The sequence below is a fragment of the Chlorocebus sabaeus genome, chromosome 3 (genome assembly GCF_047675955.1).
Source record: "Chlorocebus sabaeus isolate Y175 chromosome 3, mChlSab1.0.hap1, whole genome shotgun sequence".
Taxonomy (NCBI): Eukaryota; Metazoa; Chordata; class Mammalia; order Primates; family Cercopithecidae; genus Chlorocebus; species Chlorocebus sabaeus.
Window position 1 is genome coordinate 77,950,129 of NC_132906.1, and position 26,953 is coordinate 77,977,081.

A 26,953-nucleotide genomic window follows, 5' to 3' on the forward strand; every position below is an offset into this window, starting at 1 on the left:
AGTAGCTGGGATTACAGGCGTGCACCACCATGCCTGGCTAATTGTTGTATTTTTAGTAGAAACGGGGCTTCACTGTGTTGGTTAGGCTGGTCTCAAACTCCTGACCTCATGATCCACCCGCCTTGGCCTCCCAAAATGCTGGGATTACAGGTGTGAGCCACCGTGCCTGGCCTAGCTTTCTTAATCATTTTTGTCACCTTTAATCATGGAATTAATGCTGGTTGTGCAATAATGTCAATGTAGTGACAATCATGTGAACAAAGTCTTGCCAAGGGAGAATTTTCCCAGATCAAGTTTTTCCAGGTGTTTGTATAGTGTTTGGGAATTAGGTGTAACCAGGATTATTTGCACAAGTTAGTATATGGTGGTAAATATCTCATTGTTAGTCTCATTTTTGCCAGGGTGTACACACTTTTCCCCTTTGTCTAAAAATCCTTTCTAATATACCAAATGCCTTTGTTATTTTTCCAGGATGGTTGCAGAATATTTTAAGTATGTATAGCACACAATGAAAAAGATGAGCCTGAGGTGCAGCTAACTTTTACAGATGCTAGAATTTATAATTTCCTTTTGTTTATTCACCTAAACTATGAAAACACAGGAAATTTTCCTTCATCCTAGTCTTCTAACTTCAGAGTCAGAGCTAGTGTTCATCTGAACACCTTCTAAAAAGACGCTATTAGATTTGACACTCACTACAAAAAAAAGTTTTAGTTAATCTCCATCAGCTGTTGAATAGCTGCTGAAATTTTCACCAGCAGACAATTTAAAATCTTTCCTAAGCTGTATTAATTTCTCCCACTACAAACACTTCACACTTTTGGATAGGGTGTTTAAAAGTTACCTTATTGAGTATATTGCCACACTCTCTTTATGAAGAATTCCAGACCCTGTTAAGAGATCTGACTGATCATGGAAAAAACAGCGATTTTTTTTTTTCACTTCTTGTAAGATTCATTTGTTAACTTTTTCTCATAAATGATATTAGCTTGTTGCTTTTTCTCTAAATTTGAAGGACTGATATTAGAAGATGGTTATGACTGAGTTTTAGGTTTTTAGGTGGGTTCAGCTGGGAGTGATGGGGAGTATGTTACAGAAAAGTGATTAAGGATCCCACAGAATCCACACACGAGTGGATCAAAATAAACTTTCCTAGAAGGAAAATCTTTAGGCAAAAGGTAATGCATGAGACATAAACATTATAAACAATCTTAACCAAATTATTACAGGAAAATGTTTATGCTTTGGTCAGGGCAATGGCTCTATTCTATAGGAGGTATCAGACACAAAGAGTTGGAAATAGGTCAGAGGAATGACAATGAGGAGAAGGAAGTATTTTTTCCTCATTTTCTGGATACCAAGTGATATGGTTTGGCTCTGTGTACCCACCCAGATCTCATGTCTAACTGTAATCCCCACGTGTCAGGGGAGGGGCTTGGTGGGAAGTGACTGGATCATGGGGGCAGATTTCCCCCTTGCTGTTCTCATGGTAGTGAGTACTCATGAGGTCTGATAATGTAAAAGTGTGTGGCACTCCCCTCACACTCCTGCTGTCACGTAAGCGGGGCCTGGCTTCCCCTTCCACCATGATGCCATGATTGTTTCTGGAGGCCTGCCTCCCTAGCCATGCGAAACTATGAGTTAACTAAGCCTCTTTTCTTCTTAAATTACCCAGTCTCAGACAGTTCTTTATAGTAGTGTGAAAACAGACCAACACATATATCTTAAATTCTTCTAAAATGCTTCCCTTTTTTGTGGTTTCTGAATTCCTTTTCTCATTCTAAATTCAATGTTTAAAAGACTCAGTTTAGTACTTTCTTTCTGTGCTGTGAATCACAACAGCTGAGGCAGAGAATTCTGACTACTCACTAGACAAGGGTCATATAGTGGGTGATGAGAAGGAGGTATACCTGGCCTGCAGTATACCACAAATTTTGTTTCCTACTTTCTACCCTAATCTAGTTAGGACTACTTTCTCTGGCTATGAGCTATGAGGCAAAACAACAACAAAAAAACAAACAAAAGCAAACAAACAAAAAAACCAAAACCAACAACAATGAAACAGTTTTGGGTGAAATTTGCTCTCTGAGTTAAAACTAAACTTCAAGAGCAAAAGAAGTACTTAATGGCGTTACACTAAGCTGCCAAGTGCTTCTCTCCATATTTTCGACACTGCTCATCTTAGAGAAGTACCTTTGTAAGTAAGTAGTCTGAGGCAAAAAGAAAGAAAGAAAGAAGGTAAAGACACCTAGGAACCTGGAAAACCAGAGAAGCTGAATTTGGAAATTCCTAAATAGAAAAACCTAAAAATCAAAGGAAAGACTGGATCAGGACCTAGAGTATAAAAAAGAATATTCTGGTAAACATTCATAGTATGATCGCTCACTTGCTACAATTGTAATAGCTGATAAGAATTTATCCTGTTTCTCTCTCTTTATATGACTATACACAATAACTTACATCCTTTAAGTGAATATTATCAAGGTCACAGTTGCTGTGTACTGTTTCAACCAACCAGCCTTCTGGAGTAATCATGTTGAGGGTTAGGAGGGGTGATTCAGGAATATCCAAAAATTTTGCCACTGGTCCCAGAGAAGAAACGTCATTAGCCCCTGACACCAGTTCTGGTTCCAGAACAAAACGGTAAAAGCTGTTAATAAAACATAAAAATACATAATGCGACCAAAACTCAGATTTTTCTTCTAAAATATTTTTAAAATTGAAAATGGCTTAATGATCTGACCAGAAGTCTACAAACAAAAAGACTAAAACACACTATACTGCAGAAGAGTTAATGCTTATAAGAAATAGACAATCATTATTTTGTTGACACTACTATCTAAGTCTATGAATATTGTCTACCATTGTTAACTATTCCTTAATGAACATGATTAGAATCCCTTTAAGATATACCTGACTTATGCAGGTTCTAGTAGTTTATGATTTGTTATTGTATTACGATTTGTATGCATCTTCCTTCAAATCTGACCATGGTCTATTTTTCAGCTATTTTATTAACTTTTACCACCACTAACAATATGAAGAGAAATGATAGGAAACAAGTGAAATTCAAGCTGAAATTCTAGTACCACTTTTAAAAGCTCAACTAAAAACAAACAGGATTAAGTTGAAAGCAACTGCTTAATAGCACTTTTAGACTTAACTTCACTTTTGCTGTATTTTAACCTCATCCTTCAATATTGTGCACAAGAATTATTATGTTATACTATCAAGGCTAGTGGCTTTTACTATTTTGAGACTGCAGTCAAGGTGTCAGCTGTGCTGTAGTTCTCTCAAGGCTCAACAAGGGTAGGATCTACTTCCAGGTTCATCTAGTTCCTCAAGGGTTGTCTGAATGAGGACTGCAGTTCCTTGCTGGTAGTTGTCTGCAGACTGCTCACAGTTACTTCCCAAAAAGGCATCTCCAACATGCTTCAAAAGAGAAGCACACAGAAGAGCCACAGAGAGAGAATGTCAGCAAGACAAAAGTCACAGTCTTTCATAACCTAATTGCAGAAGGGAAATTCCATCACTTTCGCCATATTTTGTTTTATGAGAGCCAAATCACTAGGTCCAGCCCTCGCTCCAGGAGAACTTACAGTGTGAGGCCCAGGCAGTGGTGATCACTGGGAGCCATGTTATGCAGATAGACAAAGAAAATAAAAAGAGGAGAAACAGGAGAGAACACAGTCATGAAGTAAATGTACAAAACAAATTCTTGCTGCAGTGGAAATATCAAAGAAAAAGTATTCTGTGAATGTTGTAAGTAACAATTTCTTTGTGACTTAGTAAATACAATTTCAGTGGCAAAGAGGAAGTTAAAGAGGAACTGCAGTGGAAGGTACAGTGAATGAGACATGAAGACAGAATCTGACCATTCTTTGAAGAAATTTAGATAAGAAGGAATGAAGAAGAGGGAAAATAAGGACTCTAGAGGAGAGAAAGTTAAGGGAGCAACTTTTTAAAAAATTGAATAACTGTAAGAACTGAAAGAAAAAAGCTAGTATAGAGACTAAAGATCCAAAAGAGAGAATATGTGATATAGCAAGGATCCAGAACAAACAGGAAAGCATGAGATCAAAACAAAGAGGGAAAGTTTACCTAAAAAAGAAGAAAGATGCCTCATTCTTTTCCTACAATACAGGAAGGCTGAGGAAATATAGCAGTTAAGAGTAAGGAGTTGAGGGGATTCCTGCCCTTAACCTGTCTCATCTCTGAGAATAAATTTACTAAAAGGAAAGGACTGGGAATAAATGTGTACGCTAGATTGCTTGATATATGCTACTGAGTTAATAAGATTCTGTTGAACTACTAGTTAAAAAAATAACTGTTTACTCCAGTACATTATTTCATCTAGAAAAGTCAATTATTTCCCTCCCAGTAGATTATGCTTGCTTATATGTTCAATAATCCTATTCTTTATTATATAATGTGATGTTTTACAGAGAGGATCCCTACTCCTGTGAATAAAAATTCTGTACTCATGGAACTAACAAACCTTTCAATTAGTAGCTAAAAAGTTTAAAGTTTTTGTTCAGATGTAAAAAGCCATGCTATAAAATTTAAAATACAAAAGACACATGAGAAGCATAAAAACTGAATGAGATATATGGACAAGGGACCATGAATAAGTCCTAAACTTTCACTTAAATTTCCCACATTTTCCATTTTATTGCTTTCCAACTATTAAAAATACTTAGGTTTAAAATGTCTGCTCTGGCTGGGCACAGTGACTCATGCCTAGAATGCCAGCATTTTGAGAGGACAAGGCAGGTGTATCTCTTGAGTCCAGGAGTTCAAGACCAGCCTGGAGAACATGGCAAGTCCCCGTCTCTACAAAAATACAAAAACAAAAATCAAAAAACCACAAAACTGTGCGTGGTGGCACACACCTGTTGTCCCAGTTACTCAGGAGGCTGAGGTGGGAGAATCACCTGAGCCTGAGAAGTCGAGGCTGCAGTGAGCTGTGATGGTGCCCCAGCCCGGGCAATGGGAGTGAAAACCTGTCTCAAAAAAAAAAAAAAAAAAAAAAAAAAAAAAAAAAAAAAAAAAAAGTTCTGCTCAAGGCAACAATCTACAGTATGTCAGTTGTAACAAATACAATTTGAAAAGTAAACATGGAATGAACAGAATGCTACCTTTCTATCTTGTATGTGTATGCATACTTTTTTTAGAATTACATAATTAAATACTACAGAGATGAGCACATTAACAACTCTTAAAAAGCTACACTAGTGCAATGGTACATACCCTGTTTTCTGCCCAATGACACATGAAGGAGAATTGAATATTCCTATCAATAAGAATGGCTCACAATGACAGTGATTATGATCCAAAAAGAAAAGAATGGGTATATTTTTGTCCCCTCTTGAGAGAGAATGTTATTTCAACACAGGGGTGTTAATGAGGAATATTTGTATATAATTATAAACAACGTTTTTTTATATCTCTGGCAGGTTATTCTAAACTAATTGTATCCTAATACCCCCAAATAGTAAATGTGATGATATAATAAAGATCATTTTGGTAATTATGATAAACCAAAAATGGTTTAATTCCACCTTATTTCCCATTGATATATTTCTTTTTTTTTTTTTTTTGAGACGGAGTCTCGCTCTGTCGCCCAGGCTGGAGTGCAGTGGCTGGATCTCAGCTCACTGCAAGCTCCCCCTCCCAGGTTCACCCCATTCTCCTGCCTCAGCCTCCTGAGTAGCTGGGACTACAGGCGCCCGCCACCTCGTCCGGCTAATTTTTTTATTTTTTAGTAGAGACGGGGTTTCACTGTGTTAGCTAGGATGGTCTCGATCTCCTGACCTCGTGATCCACCCATCTCAGCCTCCCAAAGTGCTGGGATTACAGGCTTGAGACACCGTGCCCGGCCTCCATTGATATATTTCTAAATAGGTATTCCTCAATCACATTTCCAAAAATGCCTATGAATAAATACAAATCCATATAAATTCTGTAATTAGGTCAGATCACTTTACTGAATTAGGTTATTTTAATTTTTCTATCAATTTTATGTCAGTTAAGGTTAATAAACAGTCTGACCTTCTGACTTATTTCTGTGAAGCATCTTGTGAAGAAAACAAAAAAACAGATTCAGTAACAATGTTTCTTGTTTTCTTCTCAGCATTTACAAATTTTTCAAAATCAAATTTTGTTCATTCAGACTCACCTCTCTAAAGGGGCTTCTGAAAGCTTGCCCCTACAGTTCATGAACAACTTTATCTTCATGTTGATAATCTTGCCAAGTACCTATTGGAAAGAAATTCCCAGGTTTGATATTAAATAATATTAATAGCTAATATTTGTTATGCATTTACTATGTACCAGGTACTATATTAAAACTTTATGTTCATTATCTCACTTGATCCTTATAATGCCCTGCTGAAATAGTGGTTTTGCAGTTTAGGTACAGAGAGATTAATGTGCTCAAGGTCACACAGTAACTCACAGCAGAGGCAAGATTTTAATCCCAACAGTTGATTTCAATGTCCCAGGATTATGTTGCTTGCCCTTTGCCTAAAGTGACTTTTTTTCATAGTATCTAAATTTCCTTAGTCCACTAGAACCTTGATCTGCAAATACAAAGTGGTGACCTTACAACAACATTGGCAGTATCCTGATTCTTTTGGAATTCGGAAGTTCTTGGCTACCTACAAATAAATACTTTCTTTTCATTTCCCTGGATCATAAGAAGTAGAGGAAGAATTACTAATTTTGATAGTCCCGATCTCAACATAGGCAACATGTCAGTGAAGATTCGAAAGCTATTAGCTAACAAAGGATATAGGTAAAGGGAGAAGTAACAAAATAGATACATGTAACAGAAAGAATACAGGCTTGATGAGAAATTAGAACATAAAGACTAAGGATTATAGAGATTTGAGTTTCAATTCTTATTCTATCACTCATCATATTTGCTACTCTGGAGGTCACTGAACCACTGTTTTTCTCAAGTGTTAGATGAGAAATTATCCATTTCTTCCAATAAATTATCCTGTTATAAATTAAGAAATAAAGTTACTCAGAAATAAAGTACATTATTATAACCAATGATGGAAACTGGAATGCAATTCCGTATTTTATATCTCTGTATAATTTCCTCTTTCTTTCTCTCTCATTCTCATTTTCTCTCTCTCTCTTCCTTTCTTTCGAGACATAGTCTTGCTCTGTTGCCAAGGATAGACTGCAGTGGTGTGATCATGGGTCACTGTTAACTTCAAATCCCTAGGCTCAACCAATTCTCCCACCTCAGCATCCTGAGTAGTAACAACAACTACAAGTACACAGTATCATGTTTGACTTATTTATTTATTTTTTTTAGAGACAGGGTCTTGCTATGTTGCTCAGGCTGGTCTTCAATTTCTCAAGTGATCTTCCTGCTTTGGCTAATTGCACATTTCTTACTCCTAAATTCTACTTTTATATAAAAAACTTTCAAATTTAACTAATATGCTTTTTTGTGAATAATGACTCTCCATAGGAATAGGGATTTTGCATACTAAAAAGCATCATACTAGCTCCACTCCTTTCAGATGTGATTGCTTTCTAAAGAAAAACCTGTATAGTATATCTCAAGACATATAAATTTAAAGGTAGAACCAATGCTAAAAGAACAAATAGGTAAATCAGTTATGGGATTAAGTTTGTCCTACTCGTTTCATAAAGTGAACAGCTAGAATGACAAAGTCTTTCCAAAATTATTTGTCTCCACTAATAAAATCTCATTTTCCAATGAGATTTGACAGTACGCACTACTTAAAAAAAATTGCATTTTGAAATTTCAATATACAGCAGAATCATATGGCTTGATCACTTACATTTTCACCAGACTCAATATCTAATTACTTTTGCCTGTTCCAAAAGTGAAGTCAACTACCAAAGGACAAATAGTTTGTAAAATTTTCAATATCACTAGAAAAACACACAGCCTTCTAATGGAACTAGCTTATTCAAATTTAACTACTGAAAGCTGCATTCTAATTTGAATGTTTGAAAGTGGTGCTAAGTAAAACAGTAAGCCACATAAGTCCTTTTGGAGACTGATACCTGTCTCTTCACATTCATTTCGTCTTTCATAGGGGAAGAATTTCCAGGTTAATGCAGGACTTGTGGCCATAGTTTCTAGCCTCCCTTGTCATTCAGTGTAGCCAGCCTGGGGGCCTTCTGGTCAGTGAGAAGTGATAGGACAGTATACATCTAACTTTGGGGTTGTGTTCTTATTCTCCCCTTCCTGCTGGCAGAAGTGCAGAGATGATGTTAGGGCCTGACTGGTGATCTTAGGTGCTTCGTGACTGCTCAACAATGGCACAGGCAGTGCCTGAGTCCCTCACACTGTGTAGCTGCTTTAGCAGCCCCAAGGCAGCCTACACTTAGACCGGGAGATGAAAGAAAGAAACTTCAGTCTTGAAAGTAGTGTTATTTTGGCCTTTGTTACAGCGGCCAAACCTATAGAATACAAACTCCATGTTTCCCCTTTCCTCAGCTTCGCTTGTTTGGAAAGTACAATAAATAATGTTACCCAAGTTTTATCCACTTAAGCTTAAGCTTCAGCTTCTCCAAAAGCCACACTTCACAACACATGAAAGACACCTGCATTAGTCTTCTCAGGCTAACATAACAAAATACCACAGATGGAGTGGTTTAAACAACAGAAATGTATTTTTTCACAGTTCTGGAGGCTGGGAATTCCAAGATCAAGATGCCAGCTGATTTGTTTTCTGGGGAGAGTTCTCTTTCTAGTTTGCACATGGCTAACATGTCACTGTGTGCTCAAATAACCTCTTCTTTGCGAAGTCTCCCTCTCTTCATCTTCTTTTAAGGCCACCAATCCTATTGGATTAGGGTCTCACCCATATGACCTCATTTAACCTTAATGATCCCCTTAAAGCCCTATTTCCAGAGAGTGTCACATTGGAGGTTAGGGCTTCAAGTTCACTGAAACCTGTTTCATGTGTTGAAATATGAATTTTGTGGGGAATACAATGCAGTTTACAACACCACCTAACCTCAGCACAGTCATAACAACACCCTGTGCACAGCTCTATCATTTCATTTTCTGCATTGAAATATGACACTATTAAAATGGTGAAGAATCAAGAGCACAGCTGATTACACTTGAAAATAGACTTGAAAAAATTATGAATTTAAAAACAAAAATATTTAGTCTAATTTATATTATCTTACAACCAATAATTGTGTCATTTTCTGTGCTTCTCTTGTCAATGGGTCAACAATAGCGATGACATCGAAGAACGTATCATTCTCTTGAGGATTCACCTTTATAACACTAAGAAAATAGAAAATAAGATGAAAGATGATGAGTTAAGTTTATACAAACAACTAATTAATCATGATCTCAGCTATATAATTCTTATAAATTATTTTCTTTCTCACTAAAATTGTAAAATACTGGTTATTTCACACAATGCAAATTTGAAAATCTGTTTTCAACAAATTACAAAACTGAAAAGACTGAAAGAAAATGAAGTAAGATTTTATGAATGAAGCAATTTTTTAAAAGCCTTTCAAAGAATGATCCCATTAGTGTAAAAACTCTGATAATTTTAGGCCCTCAAAATTCTGATGGGTTGTACAATTTAAAAAATAAAGCCAAGATGTTTTCGTGTTAGTGGAATATATTTCTTCAGATTTGGAATAAAATTAACTATTCTACTTTATTAAATTTAGTATTTCAAAAAATCAATATACTGTAACAGGTAAGTTCAGGAACAAAAATATCCAAATTAATCATCCTTTATTTTGATCCCAGTCTTCCTCTCCTCACCTCATTCCCTCTGTCCTATCCATTTTTGTCTTTCACCAATATAAGTTCTAAATTAGAAGATGGACTAATTTTTTAAAGGGAAATGAGAAAATGATTAAAAGTACAGAATAGGCCAGAGGGAGACAGTCAATTCTATATTTAATGTAACTAAAAGTTAATGGTGTATATTTGATTAAAAGCAGAGAATATTCTACTGAATTACTGTTTTAACACTATAATCGTGTAGGAAATATTTTTTCTCAGATGTAGGATGAATTAATTATACATTTTACTATTACAAAGGAAAAAGGTTACCAAATCAAGAGGTGCACATGTAGTTACAGGAATATTAGTTTCTTTGGTAGGAAAAGGCTTTCTGCAGTGAGGGGATTAATTGCTCAGCAATTTTTAAAAAGCTAATACAGTTATTTCAAATATGGGTCATCTGAATAGAAAACTGCAAAACATTTTATTTTCTATGCAGTTGACGTGATTTAGTTATGTTAAAATAAGAGGGGCATAGTCAGACAACAGACCTTAATGGATAATTATTGCTAGATGTAAGAGCCACAAATCAGATGTTCTGCTATTAAACTGACTCTCGACAGTTGTTGCTTCCTGTAGTTACCTTGGTGAAAATTTTACAAATTACTATCCTACTTTGTAACACCACTCAAAACTGGTCATTTTAGGTATGCCTTATGAGATGTTATCATGGCTTCAGTATGCATCTGTTTGCTGCTTTTTTTTCTCCCAGACTACTGCTAATTCTATGAAGTCGTATGAAGCAGAATTCCATAGTCCCTACCATCTGATTATATATGAACTGGACAGTCCCGAGCCCACTAGTAGGTATTACACTGACTAACCTAAGAATGGAACAGAACATCCTTTTACTCATGCAGTATCAACAACAACATCCTAACGACCACCTATTTAAGGTAACAGATTTGTACTCAATTGCCAAAAAACTATTGATACACTCCATGTCATTAGCCAGGAAGAGTACTGTCAAGCACACTGACAGTCATTTAATTATTAAAGCCCAGGTCAGAAAAAAAAAAAGGGTGAAGAACTGCTTAGGTATATACAGTTTATCAACTCTTACAGATATACTGAACACATTTCAAACAGGCTGTTGCAACAGAAAACTCTGAGTTGACTTTTGTTATGATACTGTTAATCTATCCATAAAATAGGTCAAGTAATCTATTTTAAGAATATTGAAAACACTGTACATCATAAAGGCTCCTGGGAGAAATTCCTTTGTCCTCTCTCTTCTAAGAATACTTATATTTCACCTGAATATCTAGTTTGTTTTCCTCTCGTGAACTGAGGAACTGTATAAACTGGAAAACTTAAGAGTCAAATTCATGGTATGCTCACGGCAGGAGGGTCACTACTGCCACAGCCTGCAAGGCTTCCTTCAAGACCTCATAGTTTCTCACACAACTTATATTTAATGATGTAAGTTCCTGGGATGATGGGGGGAGTAGTTAGGATTGCTGTTTTTGCCTTTGTCTAAGATGTTAGGAGAATGGCAAATCCATACAGTCTAAATGGAAGGGAATAGGCTAATATAGAGATCTTTCAGGGCTGGGGAAAAAATATAATTGTTTTTTCTCATTTTTCACTTTATTCCTTATTTCAATTTACTCCTACTTTTTTCTTTCTCCTTTTGCAAACCTTCTAATTTAAGTTACCTTCTCAAATTTAAATTTTCTTATAAGCCAATTTAAATTTTAAAAGTTGGAATTAAGATCAAACATATCAATACAGAAATAACAGATTTATAACAAGTGTTTTAATATATTTAATTATAAAATAACTCCCTATATACATAGAAGCAGAATGGCAAAGATACAATGCTGTGTTTAAACATATATATGTATACACACACATCTCTCTCTCTCTAAAAAGCTGTGAATAAATATTTTTATGTGATTATAGAAGTATATGCGCATATGCTCATGAAATAATATACAGACATAACTATGGAAATAATACTGATAATTCATAAATTCAAATGTAAAGTGACCTGAAGTATTTGTCCATCACTGTGGCCTACTGTATTATCCTAATTATCAATTTCCAAAGGTTCACTGACATTTTCTAAAATTCGATAACAGAGTGTGACTTTAATGTAGAAATTTACATATAAATTTAACCGTATTTATAAAATATTATTATTTCCCTTGATAGGAAAGAATGCTCTTTGACAAAATAAAAAATGGTATTTCTAGACAAAATTACGAAAGGTGATAACTGTAAGACACTTGAGTGAGTTCAGGGAATCTTCAGTAGTAGTATTTTTTTAAAAAGCAGTTTAGTTACTTTTACAATTAACGAGGCACTCTCATAGAGAATATGGGCATAGAAATCACATATGATAGTGATTAAACAGCCTTTTATTTCCATCCTACCACAGGAGCCTGACAGAATAAATCCTTGGACCCTTGGTACACGCAGCAGCTTTATAATGTGTCAACTTGACCAGGCTAAATCATATTTTCCAGAATGTTTCTGGCTTGAGTGGGCAACAACAGAGATTCTCAGGAGATCTAGAGGACAGAGAGGCAGCAGCAGCAATTTTGCAGCTCACACACTTGCTGATCTGCTGATTCACTTTGCTGGCCTGAGGCAGCAGCTGGGCCTACACTGTTCAGCTTTGCCTGGACCCTCCCTTCACTCATCTGAACTCTTGCTCATGCTTGTGTGTTTAGCTTTGTGACAGAGGCCACCCTACATTTGATTAATCAGGACTCTTCCGTCACTTTACACATTGAAAATATAAAGATAATATTATTTATGACTATCTTGAGATACTGTAAAAATTGCAAATGATCTTAAGCATGAAAAATATTAAAAATATGACAAATTATACTATGCTTAATTTACTTGAAATTTCGTATCCTCTCTATCCATATATATTACCCTTTATTTACTAGAATATATAACTAACTAGAATTTATCTTCCTAATGCTGTCAAGTACATTTATTCCCTAATAAATTACTTTTAGTTCTACCTTAAATTTTACCATGATATGAAAACAAATGGAAATAATTGCATGCATTAACAGAAAAACCACAAACAGATACGATTACATTCTTACCTGTGATTCTCCCTAAGAAATGTGACATCATATCGAGATGCACGCTTAGGCAAAGAGGACATAAGGGCATCAACTTTCATAATAAAGTCACTCATGCTAGATAAACAAGACAAACAGTGTATGAGTTTTTTTGGAAAGAGAAAGTTCCATATTTCATGTTACAATTAATGCTTCAAGAAAGGCTTTATATATCTGAACATGGTTAAATCTACCGAAGTAGACCACAAAGGGAGACCTATGTATAATAGCATTTCTCTAAAACAGTCACAGCCTTCAACACAATAAACACCAATAATGGATATTTACATATGAAGCAAAAGTATAAACACAAATATGGGAACCATGCATACAACCTTTAGGAAAATGGTCACCTCTTGGGGAGGGAGGAGATTGGGGTGGATGGGTAAGAAACAAGGAGAAAGACAGCCAAGGCAAAGAAAACATTAACATCTACAGTTTTGTGATGGTGAGTAAATGGATGTCTTTTATAATTTCCTTATATTCTTTATATATGCCTTTTATACCTTTACTTGTCCATATATTTGAAACATTTTCTAATCTTAAAACAAAAACATTAGACTCAAAATACCAAACCCAAGTGAACTGCTCTTAGAACTTATATACTCACTTATTTGAGTTGATTCCCATATTTTCAACAATGTCTTTAATTTTCTCTACTAAATTACTAAATGTTATCTTTTCCAACAAGTAAAAATCTTCTGCATACAAATCTTCATCTAAAGGTCCTAAAAACTTAAAATAAAAACCATTATAGTATATCTTCTAGAAGATACCAGTTTAGGAAAACATTTCCTCATCAAATAGATATTTCTTTGTTAAGCAAAAATGAATTAGAGATTAAACATATGGTAATCCTGCCATTTACTAATCCTGCCATACACTAGGAAACGAGATACAAATACTTTCTCACTTGGATATTACAAATAACATCTGTATAAACACCAAAATCAAAGTGACAATATAAAAAACTAGCAAATAATTTCCATTAGAAAGTTTTACTTTGAAACATAAATCATAAATCATGATTTGAAACATAAATCATGATGCTTCCAAATACCATTTCAATCTAAATTCAATTTTGAAAGCAACGGTCTATATTTTAAAAAATCTTTTAACTTTAATTTTCTTTCACATTCATCTATAAATTGTAGTCTACACTATATAGACATGAATTACTTTATAAGAAAACCATAAAATAGCAAAACCCAAGAGACAAATCACATAAAAATCACATACGTATTGTAATAATACCGACCAGCCTTCTTTTAACTGATACTGTATAAATGGTTAGGAGCCTAGCAAGGTCAGCTACATTAACTTTAAACCAGTAACTACAAAGTTAGAAGTTGCCAAATTGCCACATACCTAATTTCTCAGGATGGCTCTCCCATCACAACCACTACTGACTCTACTACCATGAGTACTTTCTGAGGAAGTTAGTACATACAATCATTCTAACACCACATACACAAAGCCCTCCTGTAGACTGACATAATCATATGTACAAAACAATTATATGTAATGATAATCAGAAAACATGTCAACCAGAACATTGTTTTTCTTGGTAAAAAGACCAGAATGTAGTGGCTGTAACCAGATTTTCTCACTTCCCCTTCACCTGCTTCTGCAGTTCATCTTTTCTAAAAATTACTGAAGCATAGTTCTTGAATCTTTCTATCCCATTTTCTCGTATCAAAGGTGACTAACTGGGATCTTGGCATCCCAACTAAATAAATATCATGTTTCACCTTAAATATAAAACATGGGCTCTTAAAAACACAAAAATGGGCAGTATAATACTAAAAGTACTCATATAAAGATTTCATTGTCTTAAGATGTGATATAATTTTAAAAGTAAATTTGAAAGCACATTCAATGTTACATTTCCTAATACGAAACAGCAGTCTTGGAAAAGAGTTGAATTTTATCTATACCACCTCTAGCGACAGGGGCAGTTTTGTCAGTAACATAGAATAAGGAAATAAAATCTTAAAGTATTGTCTTAAGGGGTTAACTAGATTGGCTATCTTTATTGATTACATTTACCAGAAAACTGGCTGCATTTTGCTTACTTTAAGCACAGCATCAAATAGGAGAAACCTAATGTTTCTGTGTCTTAGTTCCATTTAAAATTGAACATTTGTGGAATAAAGTAACTTAAATAGTATAAAATTATGTAATGTCCAAGTTGGGAAAAAGAACAATAAACTTGAAAATTATGTTGCTTAAATTTTCTTCGTAACATTTTAGAAATGTGATTTTTCAGTTATATAGAGTAACTGCCATAACAGAAATGCATTACTCCATTTGACAGGTCATTAAAATTACAGAAAACTCTGTCAGATTTTCATCCACATACTGAGCTAAAAATCTCTCTCTACTCACAGAAGTTTGATCAACTAGTTTTGATTTTACGCTAACTTTTAGCTAGTGTAACACAAATTAAGTCTATAAATATCCACTATTTTTCATGAAGCCCGTCAAATATTTTGAGAGAAAACGGCAGTTAATATTTACTGAAAATTTACTCTGTGTTTGGGTTCCTTCTATGTGCTTTAAATATCGGAGCATATCATTGTTAATCACTCCAACAATCCTATAAGACAGATTATTACCATTCTCATTGTCCAAATGAAGAAATCAGATCTCATAGTGTAATGTAATAAATGGTGCAACTGGAATTTGAATCCAGATCTGTCTGACTATAAAACAAAAAAAAGACCTTGCTTTTTTTCCCTGCTCCCTGCTACCTTATGTCTTTCAGCAAATTGTGAATATGTAAAATAAATATTATTATAACAATGGCATTACTTGTGGCATTAATATTAAATATGTCAATTTTAAATTATTCAGTGTTTTTAAGAAACTATGTGATCATCATTGTACCCTAGTTGTTGATCATTTATAAATAATGCTAACTTTATATATGTTCCAATTCTAATGGAAACATTTGAACAAGTTCAGAATGAAGATTTACACTAAAATATCATACTCATTTCATGCATTAAACTATCTGATTCCAAATTTTTATAACATCTGCCACATTGCTGTGATTATTAGGCTTTATAGCATTACTTTCAGAGTGATAAGCTCAGTATTACATTATCGCTCATAAAACACAATACTTATTTTCCAATATACTTTTCTATTAAAACCACAGTTATACAAATAAAAGGATAATCAAAATTACGTTTCCATTAGTCAACACAAAAAGTCAACATAATTGGACTTAATATCTATCTCTAGCCCCAATCCTTCCTCTGCACTACACTCATATTCAATCACCTCCTCAGCAAGTCTTTTTGGAAGTCCAAACTGAATTCTCTTTCCTTCCTCTTATACTGCTCCTGACAACCCCACTCACCCTGCAGCCTTCCTCATCTTGATCCACAGTAACTCCATTCTGCCAGTAACTTAGTTCTCTCACATCTCACACCAAAGTCCCAGGAAAATTCCTCTCCATTCTTCATATAAAATACATCCCATATCCACTTCTTACCAACACCATTAGAACCATTCTGGTCCAAGCCACCATCATCTCTCATCTGGACTACTGCATTATCTCCCAACTGGCTTCCTGACCCCCTATAGTATATTCCCAAGTAACAGTCTCTAGTGATCCAAAGAAAACATTAGCTAGATGATGCCAATCTTAACTATGCGCTTCCCAACTCATTCACAGAGTAAAGTGGGAGTCCTTAAACTTCCTATAAAACCCAATATGATCTGGCCCCCAGCTACTTCTCTGAGCTTCTCTCCTGACTGCTCTCTTCTACCTGCTATTCTTAGAAGAACAGACATGATCTCACCTCACATCCTTTGCATTCATTGTACTCTGTCTAGAACAATCCTCTTCCACATATTTGACATGGCTTCCTCCTTCACCTTCTTTGGTTCTTTGCCCAAATGACACTGCTATGAATGTGCTATGGTTTGAATGTTTTTGTTCTCTTCAAAATTTATGTTGAAACTGAATCCCCAATGCAGTAGTGCTGGGGACCTAATGGGAGGTGTTTAGGTCATGAGGGCTGTGCCCTCAAAATGGACTAATGCCACTACAAAAAGGCTTTCAGGAGTGGGTTTGCTCTCTCTTGCCATGTAGGAACATAGCATTCCTCCCCTTTTTACCCCACTGCCTTCTGCCATGTGAGGATGCAGCAAGAAAGCGACCATCAGATGCCAGTGCCTTGATCTTGGACTTCACAGACTCCAGAAGCATGAGAGAATACATTTCTGTTCTTTAATACATTTCTGAGATTATATAGTCTCGTGTATTTTGTTACGGCAGCACAAACTAAGACAAAAAGTGTCCCTCAAAACCCATGTGTTGAAACTTAGTGGCCAATGTGATAGCACTGAGAGGTGTGGTCTTTGGGAGATGATTAAGCCACGAGAGCTCTGCTCTCATGAATGGAATTTGTATCCTTATGATAAAAGAGTTCAAGACTGAAGGGAGCACTCTGTTGCCCTTCTACCTTCCACCATGTAAAAACAGAGCAACAAGGGGCCATCCTGGAAGCAGATAGCAGCCCTCGCCAGACATCAATGGCAGCATGTTGGCCTTACATTTCCAAGCATCCAGAAGTATAAGAAATAAATTTCTGTTCTTTATAAATTAGCCAGTCTGTGTCATATTTTTATAGCAGCATAAACATACTTAAGATAGATGCCTTATCAGTAAGGGTGCTGTTTGTTGTCTCTCTCTATCCATCAAAATATTAGCCTTATCAGTAAGGGTGCTGCTTGTTGTCTCTCTCTATCCATCAAAATATTAGCCCCATGAAAACCTAGTTGTTTACTGCTGTGCCTTCAGCATCTAGAAAAATGTTTGGTTCACAGTAGGTGTAAGATTAATATCTTAATATTTTTGTCAATTTTAAGGAAAGTGAGGACAAAACATAGTTTTATGTTTATGAGCAATAAGTTGAACATAATTGTATCTAGTATTTATCATTAATGTCAATAACACTATACTAATTATATCAAAATGACAAAGAAGACATAGGGTAGCTTTTCCCTAGTATATAACTAAAAGGCAAGGCACTAGATAAAATGGGTGCCATTGTTTCCCTCTTTATCCCTTAAAATGCTTGACATGGTCAAAGATAGCCAAAAGCTTTATAACTGTTTTTAAAAGCTGTATTTCCTCCCAAAGTAACTTTTAAAGTGAAAAAGCAATGCTATTTATAGAGTTCTACATATCTCACTACCAAAATTCACCAATACTTTTTACAATAAATGGCAGCTGTTGTCATTTATGTGTAAAATAGCACTGTACACAGATGAACCTGAATCTAACATGCTGGTGAGCAGAGTTCATAAATAAGTGAAAAACAACACATTAAGAGTGCATTAGAACTTTGAAGATGATTTAGGGATATATAATTTGAAAATTCAAGCCACAGATATGTCAAACACACTGCATTCATTGACTTCTTAATAAACCTAAGCACCAGATTCAGTTTTTTACTTAAACAATTTGTATGAAATAAAATCAGACTACCATATTAAAAATATTAGTATATAGATATCATCCACTTATTTTGTATGTGTCTACAAAGATTATAATCAGAAAAACATTTATATTAACAGGAAAACCATGATATAAAATTATATATAGTAGGATTATAAGGATGTATTCTAAAAAACCAAAAATGGAAGGAAAAACAATAAGCTATTAAGTTTTATTAGGGTGGTTGGAGAGTAAGAGATTTCCTTCTTAGAGCTTTGTAAATATTTTATTAATAAAAACTACATGGCAATTTATACTACTTGATACTTCAAAACTTATAATAGTATCTAATGCCATTTAACATAAACAACTGTAGGAACAAGAAAAAAGACGTAATAACCTACTTAGTATACCTACTACAACAGTGGTTCTCAATGACAATGTTTTGATGCTGTGCATTAAGTTGTTTCTTCTAATACTTACATTAGAACAAAATAAAAGCAAGACACATGAAGAACATTCTTCCTTACCCACATCATTGTTATCATTGAATGGGGGAAAGAATGAAGGAATGGGAAGTGTGTCATGACCCCAATTTATTTATGCTGAGTTGTGTCTGGTGTCTTCAGCTCATGAACACCGTCCTGTGTGTGTGTCACATCAGGTGAATTGTGACAGAAAAAGTCAGACCAGTGCATTGCAGTGTCACTGAGAAAAGAGAGCAATAGCTTTTTCTACTTACTCTCCCATTGCTGACAATACCCATTTCTCCAGGACGCAATTTAAGTACATCTTGACAGAACAACTGGTGAGTTTGAAAAATATTCACTCCAACAGTGTTATATTTTTTCTCAAAAGCATTCTTATTCATCCCCTAAAGTAAAAGTTAATATTGATGAAACTAATACAAGAACAGTAAATATATTAAATCATTTTGCTTAAAAAGCTACTTTAATATTAGTATAAAATTTTATATAATACTTTTAAAAATTTAGTATAATTTTCTTCTGAAAGAACTTTTTTTAAAAAAAATTGTGTTTTGACAAGTCATTTATAACATGCTTAAATCTTGTTACAAGTTGATACAGCTTGCTATTCATTCTTTGAGAATTTCAGAGAAATTACCAGATTAGTAAATTACTAGGGAACATCAATTTAAATAAAATTTGATATGAAGAAAATGAAATTAAATATTTATTAAATTCTGAACTCAGTACCTCTTACTTGGTATTCTCAATTTAAAAAGTGTTAAAATGGAAATAATCCTTTCTCCCCATCATACTAATCCCAGAAGATCAGTTTAGTAATAATATATTTAAATATGGAAATAATAAAAATAACCCTTGGTCAAAGTAAAAAAAATATGGACATTCACAGAAAATAAGCCACATATATGCTCATTGCACCTTCATATTAAGGTGCATTTCTCTCTCTCAGTACTTCCCAAACTTTAATGTGCCTATCAATCACCTGGTATCTTGTTAAAATGCAGAATCTACTTCAGTAGAATCAGGGCCTTAAATTCTGAATATCTAACAAGTTCCCAGATGCTCTCATGATGATGAAAATGTTCTCTTGCATTGTCCAGTATGGCAGCCAAGGCCTCACGTGGTTATGTGGCATTCAAAATGTGGCTACTATGACTGAGGAACTGAATTTAAAATCTTATTTAATTTTAATTTAAGTATAAAATAGCCATATGTAGCCAGTGGCTGTGGTGTTGGACCGTGTAGGCCCTGATCCTCTTTACCTCCAAAATCCCCATTCCAATCATCCCCTTTCTGACCACAACCTCATGACCATCCCCATCCCTAATTACTCAACCTTTCAGTTCACAGACTCTACCATTTATTCACTGTCCATCATCCTTCCCATGGCATAATTTCCTTTTAACCAAGTTCTATTTCAGGGTACTTTACTAAAACCAAAACTTTCTCCATGTTTAGCTCCCTCAAATGCTCCCCGTCAGTCATATAAACTGGGCCAAACCCCAACCTTGGTTAAACAAAACTGCTGAGTCTGCAACTGGATGAAAACAGTAAAATACAGCTGGAGAAAAACATACGACCAACGCTAATCCCGCTTTAAATTTATGATCATTAATCTCAAGTGGGCCCTCAGCAATGACCAGAAATCTTCCTTCACTAGTGTATTAAATTTACTTTCTCACTCTCAGAATAATAGTAAAATATTCGACATTTCCACTTTTTGTCCTCGACCCTTTAAAAATACATCCTGCCACTCTAATCCTTAGCTAATGATCTGACTTTTGAAAGCAAATCAATCAAAACAACTTATAAATATTTTGTCTCTTTCCTCCTACAATGTAAGCTCCACAAAGAACAGGGACAGGGACTCCATCTGCTTGTTCACAAGTTTATCTCCATTGTCTGATAAATAATCAATATGTATTTTTCGAATGAATGATTCTTTCTTCAAGAGGATCACCATTGAAATTCCCCCTATAATGGACCCCTTCAGTGAAATACCTGAGATTTACATAACGCTTTAACCCCCAATTATTCGCTTAAGTACATATCCTAACAAAAATGCCATCAACTTTAAGAATCATGAAGTAGTTAATAAAACATACGAAATTTGATTAAATGCCTCTGTGAAAAGTCATATCATTTAATGTTTATCTTTTCCCATTTGAAAAGGAATGTTTATTATCTCCATTTGTTTAAACCTGTTAATCTTTTTCAGTAACAGTATCTCCAAATACATTCACTTACACTTTTAAAATATGCAATATGTACATATTTAATATTTCAGATAGCTACTGACCTCAATAAGGAATGTTTTAATTTTATCTCCAGAGTAAATAGCTGTAGCAGTTTCTTCCTTTGCCAGTTGCCCAAGAAAGCTTCTCAAAAACCTGGTCTTCTGTGTAAGAAAAGCTGCCAAAATTCCTCTAGAAATAGCTGTGTTCTCTTCATTTATTTTTGATGTAGGATTATAAATAATCCCCAATCGACTATGAACACTTGTTTTCTGCAAACACATTTAGAGATTAAAAGGACCAGTATCTTACATATCTTTTTACAGGTGAATATATTTTCTTTCCCATCCAGTTTGTTCGCTATATCATGCACCATCTTTCACTATCAAAGCCCTCCCGTGTTGACTGTACTAAATGTGATATACCACTGAAAGAGCCTAACAATCATTTTACTAACTCTAATTCCTTCACATCTTTGCATAATTATTCCTTTGTAATGTAACATTATATTTAAGCTTTTTGTATGTGAAATAACACAAATAAAAAATACACAAAACAAAATGTAGAGCTTAGTGAATTAACCCATACAACTACTATTCTGGTCACTGGCACTGCCAGCAATCCCCAAAAATATTCCTCAGATCTCTGTCAATTACCACACCTTCCCACTTTTCTAAAAACAACCACTCTCTTGTCATTTATGGTAATAACAACTTTGCTCTTCTTTATAGTTTATTCCCTAGGCTTGCATTGCTAAACATTTAATCAATTTTAAATTTCATATAAATGGAATCATGCAGTATTATTTTGTGTTCTTTCTCCACTCAATAATGTGAGATTTATCAATACTGTTTTCTGTAGCGGTAGTCGATTTTCAGCACTGTACAGAATTCCATCATATGAATATACATTCTTTTATCCATTCTACTGTTGCTGGACATCTGAGTTTTTTCCAGTTTAGAGCTCTAAAAACAGGATATACATATCTTCCATTTCAGAAGATGCTAAATAGTTTTTCAAAATAATTGTACTAGTTTTCACTCCCACCAGCAAGTTCCATCACCTTACAGCCTAAGAAACACTTTGTATTGTCAGATTTTAATTTAACTCATTATTGTACATATGTAAAGGTATCTCATCAGGTTTTTAATTTGCTTTTCTCTTATCATTAATGATACTGAACACCCTTTGATATGTTCTTTGGCTTCTTTTCTGACTTGCCTGTTCAATCTGCTTCCAGTATTTTTTGGATTATCTTTTTTGGCCCCTGACTTGGAAGAGTTTGATTTCTAAGACTCAAGTACTTTTTTTGGTTATATGTGTAAAGATATGCTTCTCCCATTCTATGGCTTGTTTTGTAGTGTACTGATGTGTTATGATGGGAAGCAGTCCTTAATTTTAAAGTAGTTCCATTTATTGGTATCATACCTGATGGCTACTGGGTTTTGGGTCTTATTTTAGAAATCTTTCTCTAAAGTCAAAAAGATAATCTATATGAACTTTAAGAAGATTTATTGTTTTGCCTTTTATGTTTAGCTCTATAATCCAACTGGAATCAATTTTTGTGCATGACGCGAAAAGAGGAAAGTGTCAAAGATTACCCTTACTGTTCCATAAAGCCAACTTAGTTATAAATCAAGTGTTAATATATGCATGGCTCTATTTCTGGGTTCTCTAATCTTCTTCCATTGCTCTATTTTTCTATCCTTGTGCTAATACCAAACTGTGTTCAATTATGTAGTTTTATCAAAGATCTTGATATCCAGTAAAGCAATTATCACTTTTTCTGCTTTAAGATTATTTTAGCTACTCTTGGTGCTTTGAATTTCTGGATGAGTTTTTGAATCTGCTTGACAATTTCCACAAAAATTTCCAGTGTTTGATATTTTTCATACTATTGCAAATGGTATCTTTACTTAAACTGCATTTCTTGTTTGTTGCAACTCTTAGAAATATAATTAATTATTGGACATTTACCTGGTACTAAACAACCTTAAACTATATAATTAATTCTAATAATTTATATGTGGTTATGTATTTTCTGTGTAAACAATTTGGAATGGCAATTGGAAGACAAATCAATAAAGATTATACAATCTGTAGAACAGAATGTAAAAAGAATGAAAAAAATGAACAGGTTCTCAGAGAAACGTGGGACACCATTAAGCATGCCAACATATGCAAAGTAGAAGACCCAGGAAGAGAAGAAAAAAGAAACGTAGAAAATATTTAAAAAAAAAAAAAAACCACTGAAAGTTTCCCAATTTTGATTAATAACATAATTTACAAATCTAAGAAACTCAATGTACTTCAATAAGGACAAATGTAAAGATATCCACAGCCAGGCACGTGAGTCAAAATGTTAAAAGCAAAAGCTAAAATCTTGAAAAGAGCAAGAGAAATGCTTTTCTCGTTGTATACAAAAGAATCTCAATAACATTAAAGGCTAACTTCTTATCAGAAACAACAGAAGACAGAAGGCAATGAGATGGGGGCATTCCAAGATGGTGGAATAGGAACAGTTCCAGTCTGCAGTTCCCAGCGTGATCAACACAGAAGATGGGTGATTCCTGCACTTCCAACTCAGGTACCTTGTTCATCTCATTGGGACTGGTGAGAGAGTGGGTGCAGCCCAAGGAGGGTGAGCCGAAGCAGGGCAGGGCGTCACCTCACCCGGGAAGCACAAGGGGTTGGGGAATTTCCCTTTCCTGGCCAAGGGAAGGCGTGACAGACTACCTGGAAAAACAGGACATTCCCACCCAAATACTGTGATTTTCCCAAGGTCTTAGCAACTGGCAGACAAAGTGATTCTCTTCCGTGCTCAATTCGGCAGGTCCCACGCCCACGGAGCCTTGGTCACTGCTAGCGCAGCAGTCTGAGATTGAACTGCAAGGGGGCAGCCTGGCTGGGGGAGGGGCGTCCACCATTGCTGAGGCTGGAGTAGGTGGACAAAGCAGCTGGGAAGGTCTAACTAGGCACAGCCCACCGCAGCTCAGAAAGGCCTACTGCCTCTAGACTCCACCTCTGTGGGCAGGGCTTAGCAGAACAAAAGGCAGCAGACAACTCCTGCAGACTTAAATGTCACTGTCTGACAGCTCTGAAGAGATCAGTGGTTCTCCCAGCACGGTGTTTGAGCTCTGAGAATGGACAGACTGCCGCCTCAAGTGGGTCCCTGACTCCCTTGTAGCCTAACTGGGAGACACCTCCCAGTAGGAGCCAACAGACACCTCATATAGGCGGCTGCCCCTCTGGCACTCAGCTTCCAGAGGAAGGATCAGGCAGCAATATTTGATGTTCTGCAGCCTCCGCTGGTAATACCCATGCAAACAGGGTCTGGAGTGGAACTCCAGCAAACTCCAACAGACCTGGAGCTGAGGGACCTGACTGTTAGAAGGAAAACTAACAAACAGAAAGGAATAGCATGAACATCAACAAAAAGGTCATCTACACCAAAACCATACCTGTAGGTCACCAACATCAAAGACCAAAGGTAGATAAAACCACAAAGATGGGGAGAAACTACAGCAGAAAAGCTGAAAATTCTAAAAATCAGGGGGCCTCTTCTCCTCCAAAGGATTGCAGCTCCTTGCCAGTAACGGAACAAAGCTGGATAGAGAATGACTTTGGTGAGTTGACAGAAGTAGGCTTCGGAACGTCAGTAATAACAAACTTCTCTGAGCTAAAGCAGGATATTCGAACCCATCTCAAGGAAGCTAAAAACCTTGAAAAAAGATTAGATGAATGGCTAACTAGAATAAACAGTGTAGAGAAGACCTTAAATGACCTGATGGAGCTGAAAACCATGGCATGAGAACTTAGTGACACATGCACAAGCTTCAGTAGCCAACGGGATCACAGGAAGAAAGGGTATCAGTGATTGATGATCAAATGAATGAAACAAAGTGAGAAGACAAGGTAAGAGAAAAAAGAGTAAAAAGAAATGAACAAAGCCTCCAAGAAATATGGAACTATGTGAAAAGACCAAATCTACGTTTGACTGGTGTACCTGAAAGTCATAGGAAGAATGGAACCAAGCTGGAAAACACTATTCAGGATACTATCCAGGAGAACTTCCCCAACCTAGCAAGGCAGGCCAATGTTCAAATTCAGGAAATACAGAGACCACCACAAAAATACACCTCGAGCAGAACAACCCCCAGACACATAATAATGAGATTCACCAAGGTTGAAATGAAGGAAAAAGTGTCAATGGCAATCAGAGAGAAAGGTCGAGTTACCCACAAAGGGAAGCCCATCAGACTAACTGTGGACCTCTCGGCAGAAACCCTAGGAGCCAGAAGAGAGTGGGGGCCAATATTCAACATTCTTAAAGAAAAGAAATTTCAACCCAGAATTTCATAGCCAGCCTAAGTAAGCTTCATAAGTGAAGGAGAAATAAAATACTTTACAGACAAGCAAATGCTGAGAGATTCTGTCACCATCAGGCCTGCCTTACAAGAGTTCCTGAAGGAAGCACTAAACATGGAAAGGAACAACCAGTATCAGCCACTGCAAGAACAGGCCAAATTGTAAAGACCATTGGTGCTATAACGAAACTGCATCAATTAACGGGCAAAATAACCAGCGAACATCGTAACTACAGGATCAAACTCACACATAACAATATTAATGTTAAATTTAAATGGGCTAAATGCCCCAATTAAAAGACACAGACTGGATAGTCAAGACCCATCAGTGTGCTGTATTCAGGAGACCCATTTCACATGCAGAGACACACATAGGTTGAAAATAAAGGGATGGAGGAAGATCTACCAAGCAAATGGAAAGAAAAAAGAGCAGGGGTTGCAATCCTAGTCTCTGATAAAACAGACTTTAAATCAACAAACATCAAAAGAGACATCAAAAAATATATATGCACCCAATACAGGAGCACCCAGATTCATAAAGCAAGTCCTTGGAGACCTACAAAGACACTTAGACTCTCACACAACAATAATGGGAGACTTTAACACCCCACTGTCAATATTAGAAAGATCAATGAGACAAAAGGTTAACAAGGATATCCAGGACCTGAACTCAGCTCTGCACCAAGCAGACCTATTAGACATCTAAAGAAGTCTCCACCCCAAATCAACAGAATATACATTGTTCTCAGCACCACACTGCACTTATTCTAAAATTGACCACATAATTGGAGTAAAGCACTCCTCGGCAAATGTAAAAGAACAGAAATCACAACAAACCGTCTCTCAGACCACAAGGCAATCAAATTAGAACTCAGGATTAAGAAACTTACTCAAAACCGCTCAACTACATGGAAACTGGACAACCTGCTCCTGAATGACTACTGGATAAATAACGAACGAAGGCATAAATAAAGATGTTTTTTGAAACCAATGAGAACAAAGACACAATGTACCAGAATCTCTGGGACACATTTAAAACAATGTGTAGAGGGAAATTTATAGCACTAAATGCCCACATGAGAAAGCAAGAAAGATCTAAAATCAACACCCTAACATCACAACTAAAAGAACTAGAAAAGCAAGAGCGAACACATTCAAAAGCTAGCAGAAGGCAAGAAATATTTAAGATCAGAGTAGAACTGAAAGAGACAGAGACACGAAAAACCCTTCCAAAAATCAATGAATCCAGGAGCTGGTTTTTTGAAAACATCAACAAAATAGACCGCTAGCAAGACTAATAAAGAAGAAAAGAGAAAAGAATAAAATAGACACAATAAAAAATGATAAAGGGGATATCACCCCTGATTCCACAGAAATACAAACTACCATCAGAGAATACTATAAATGCCTCTACGCAAATAAACTAGAAAATCTAGAAGAAATGTATAAATTCCTAGACACATACACCCTCCCAACACTAAACCAGGAAGAAGCTGAATCTCTGAA

At 35.6% G+C, this 26,953-nt stretch overlaps 1 protein-coding gene across 4 annotated transcripts in view; it reads right to left on the reverse strand.

Moving 5' to 3' along the window:
- Positions 1-26,953, reverse strand: part of UGGT2 (UDP-glucose glycoprotein glucosyltransferase 2) — a 228,616-nt gene that overhangs the window by 71,849 nt on the left and 129,814 nt on the right. For all 4 annotated transcript variants that reach the window (XR_005243747.2, XM_038007821.2, XM_007960706.3 and 1 more), the window contains exons 21-27: positions 21,146-21,352; positions 19,101-19,232; positions 13,514-13,638; positions 12,886-12,981; positions 9,193-9,295; positions 6,179-6,258; positions 2,461-2,650 (exon numbers count right to left, since the gene is read on the reverse strand). Coding sequence is in view for 3 of the 4 variants with exons in the window: in XM_038007821.2 (XP_037863749.2) it covers positions 2,461-2,650; positions 6,179-6,258; positions 9,193-9,295; positions 12,886-12,981; positions 13,514-13,638; positions 19,101-19,232; positions 21,146-21,352 (933 nt within the window). In the remaining variant the exon portion in view is untranslated. The remainder of the gene's footprint in view (positions 1-2,460; positions 2,651-6,178; positions 6,259-9,192; positions 9,296-12,885; positions 12,982-13,513; positions 13,639-19,100; positions 19,233-21,145; positions 21,353-26,953) is intronic.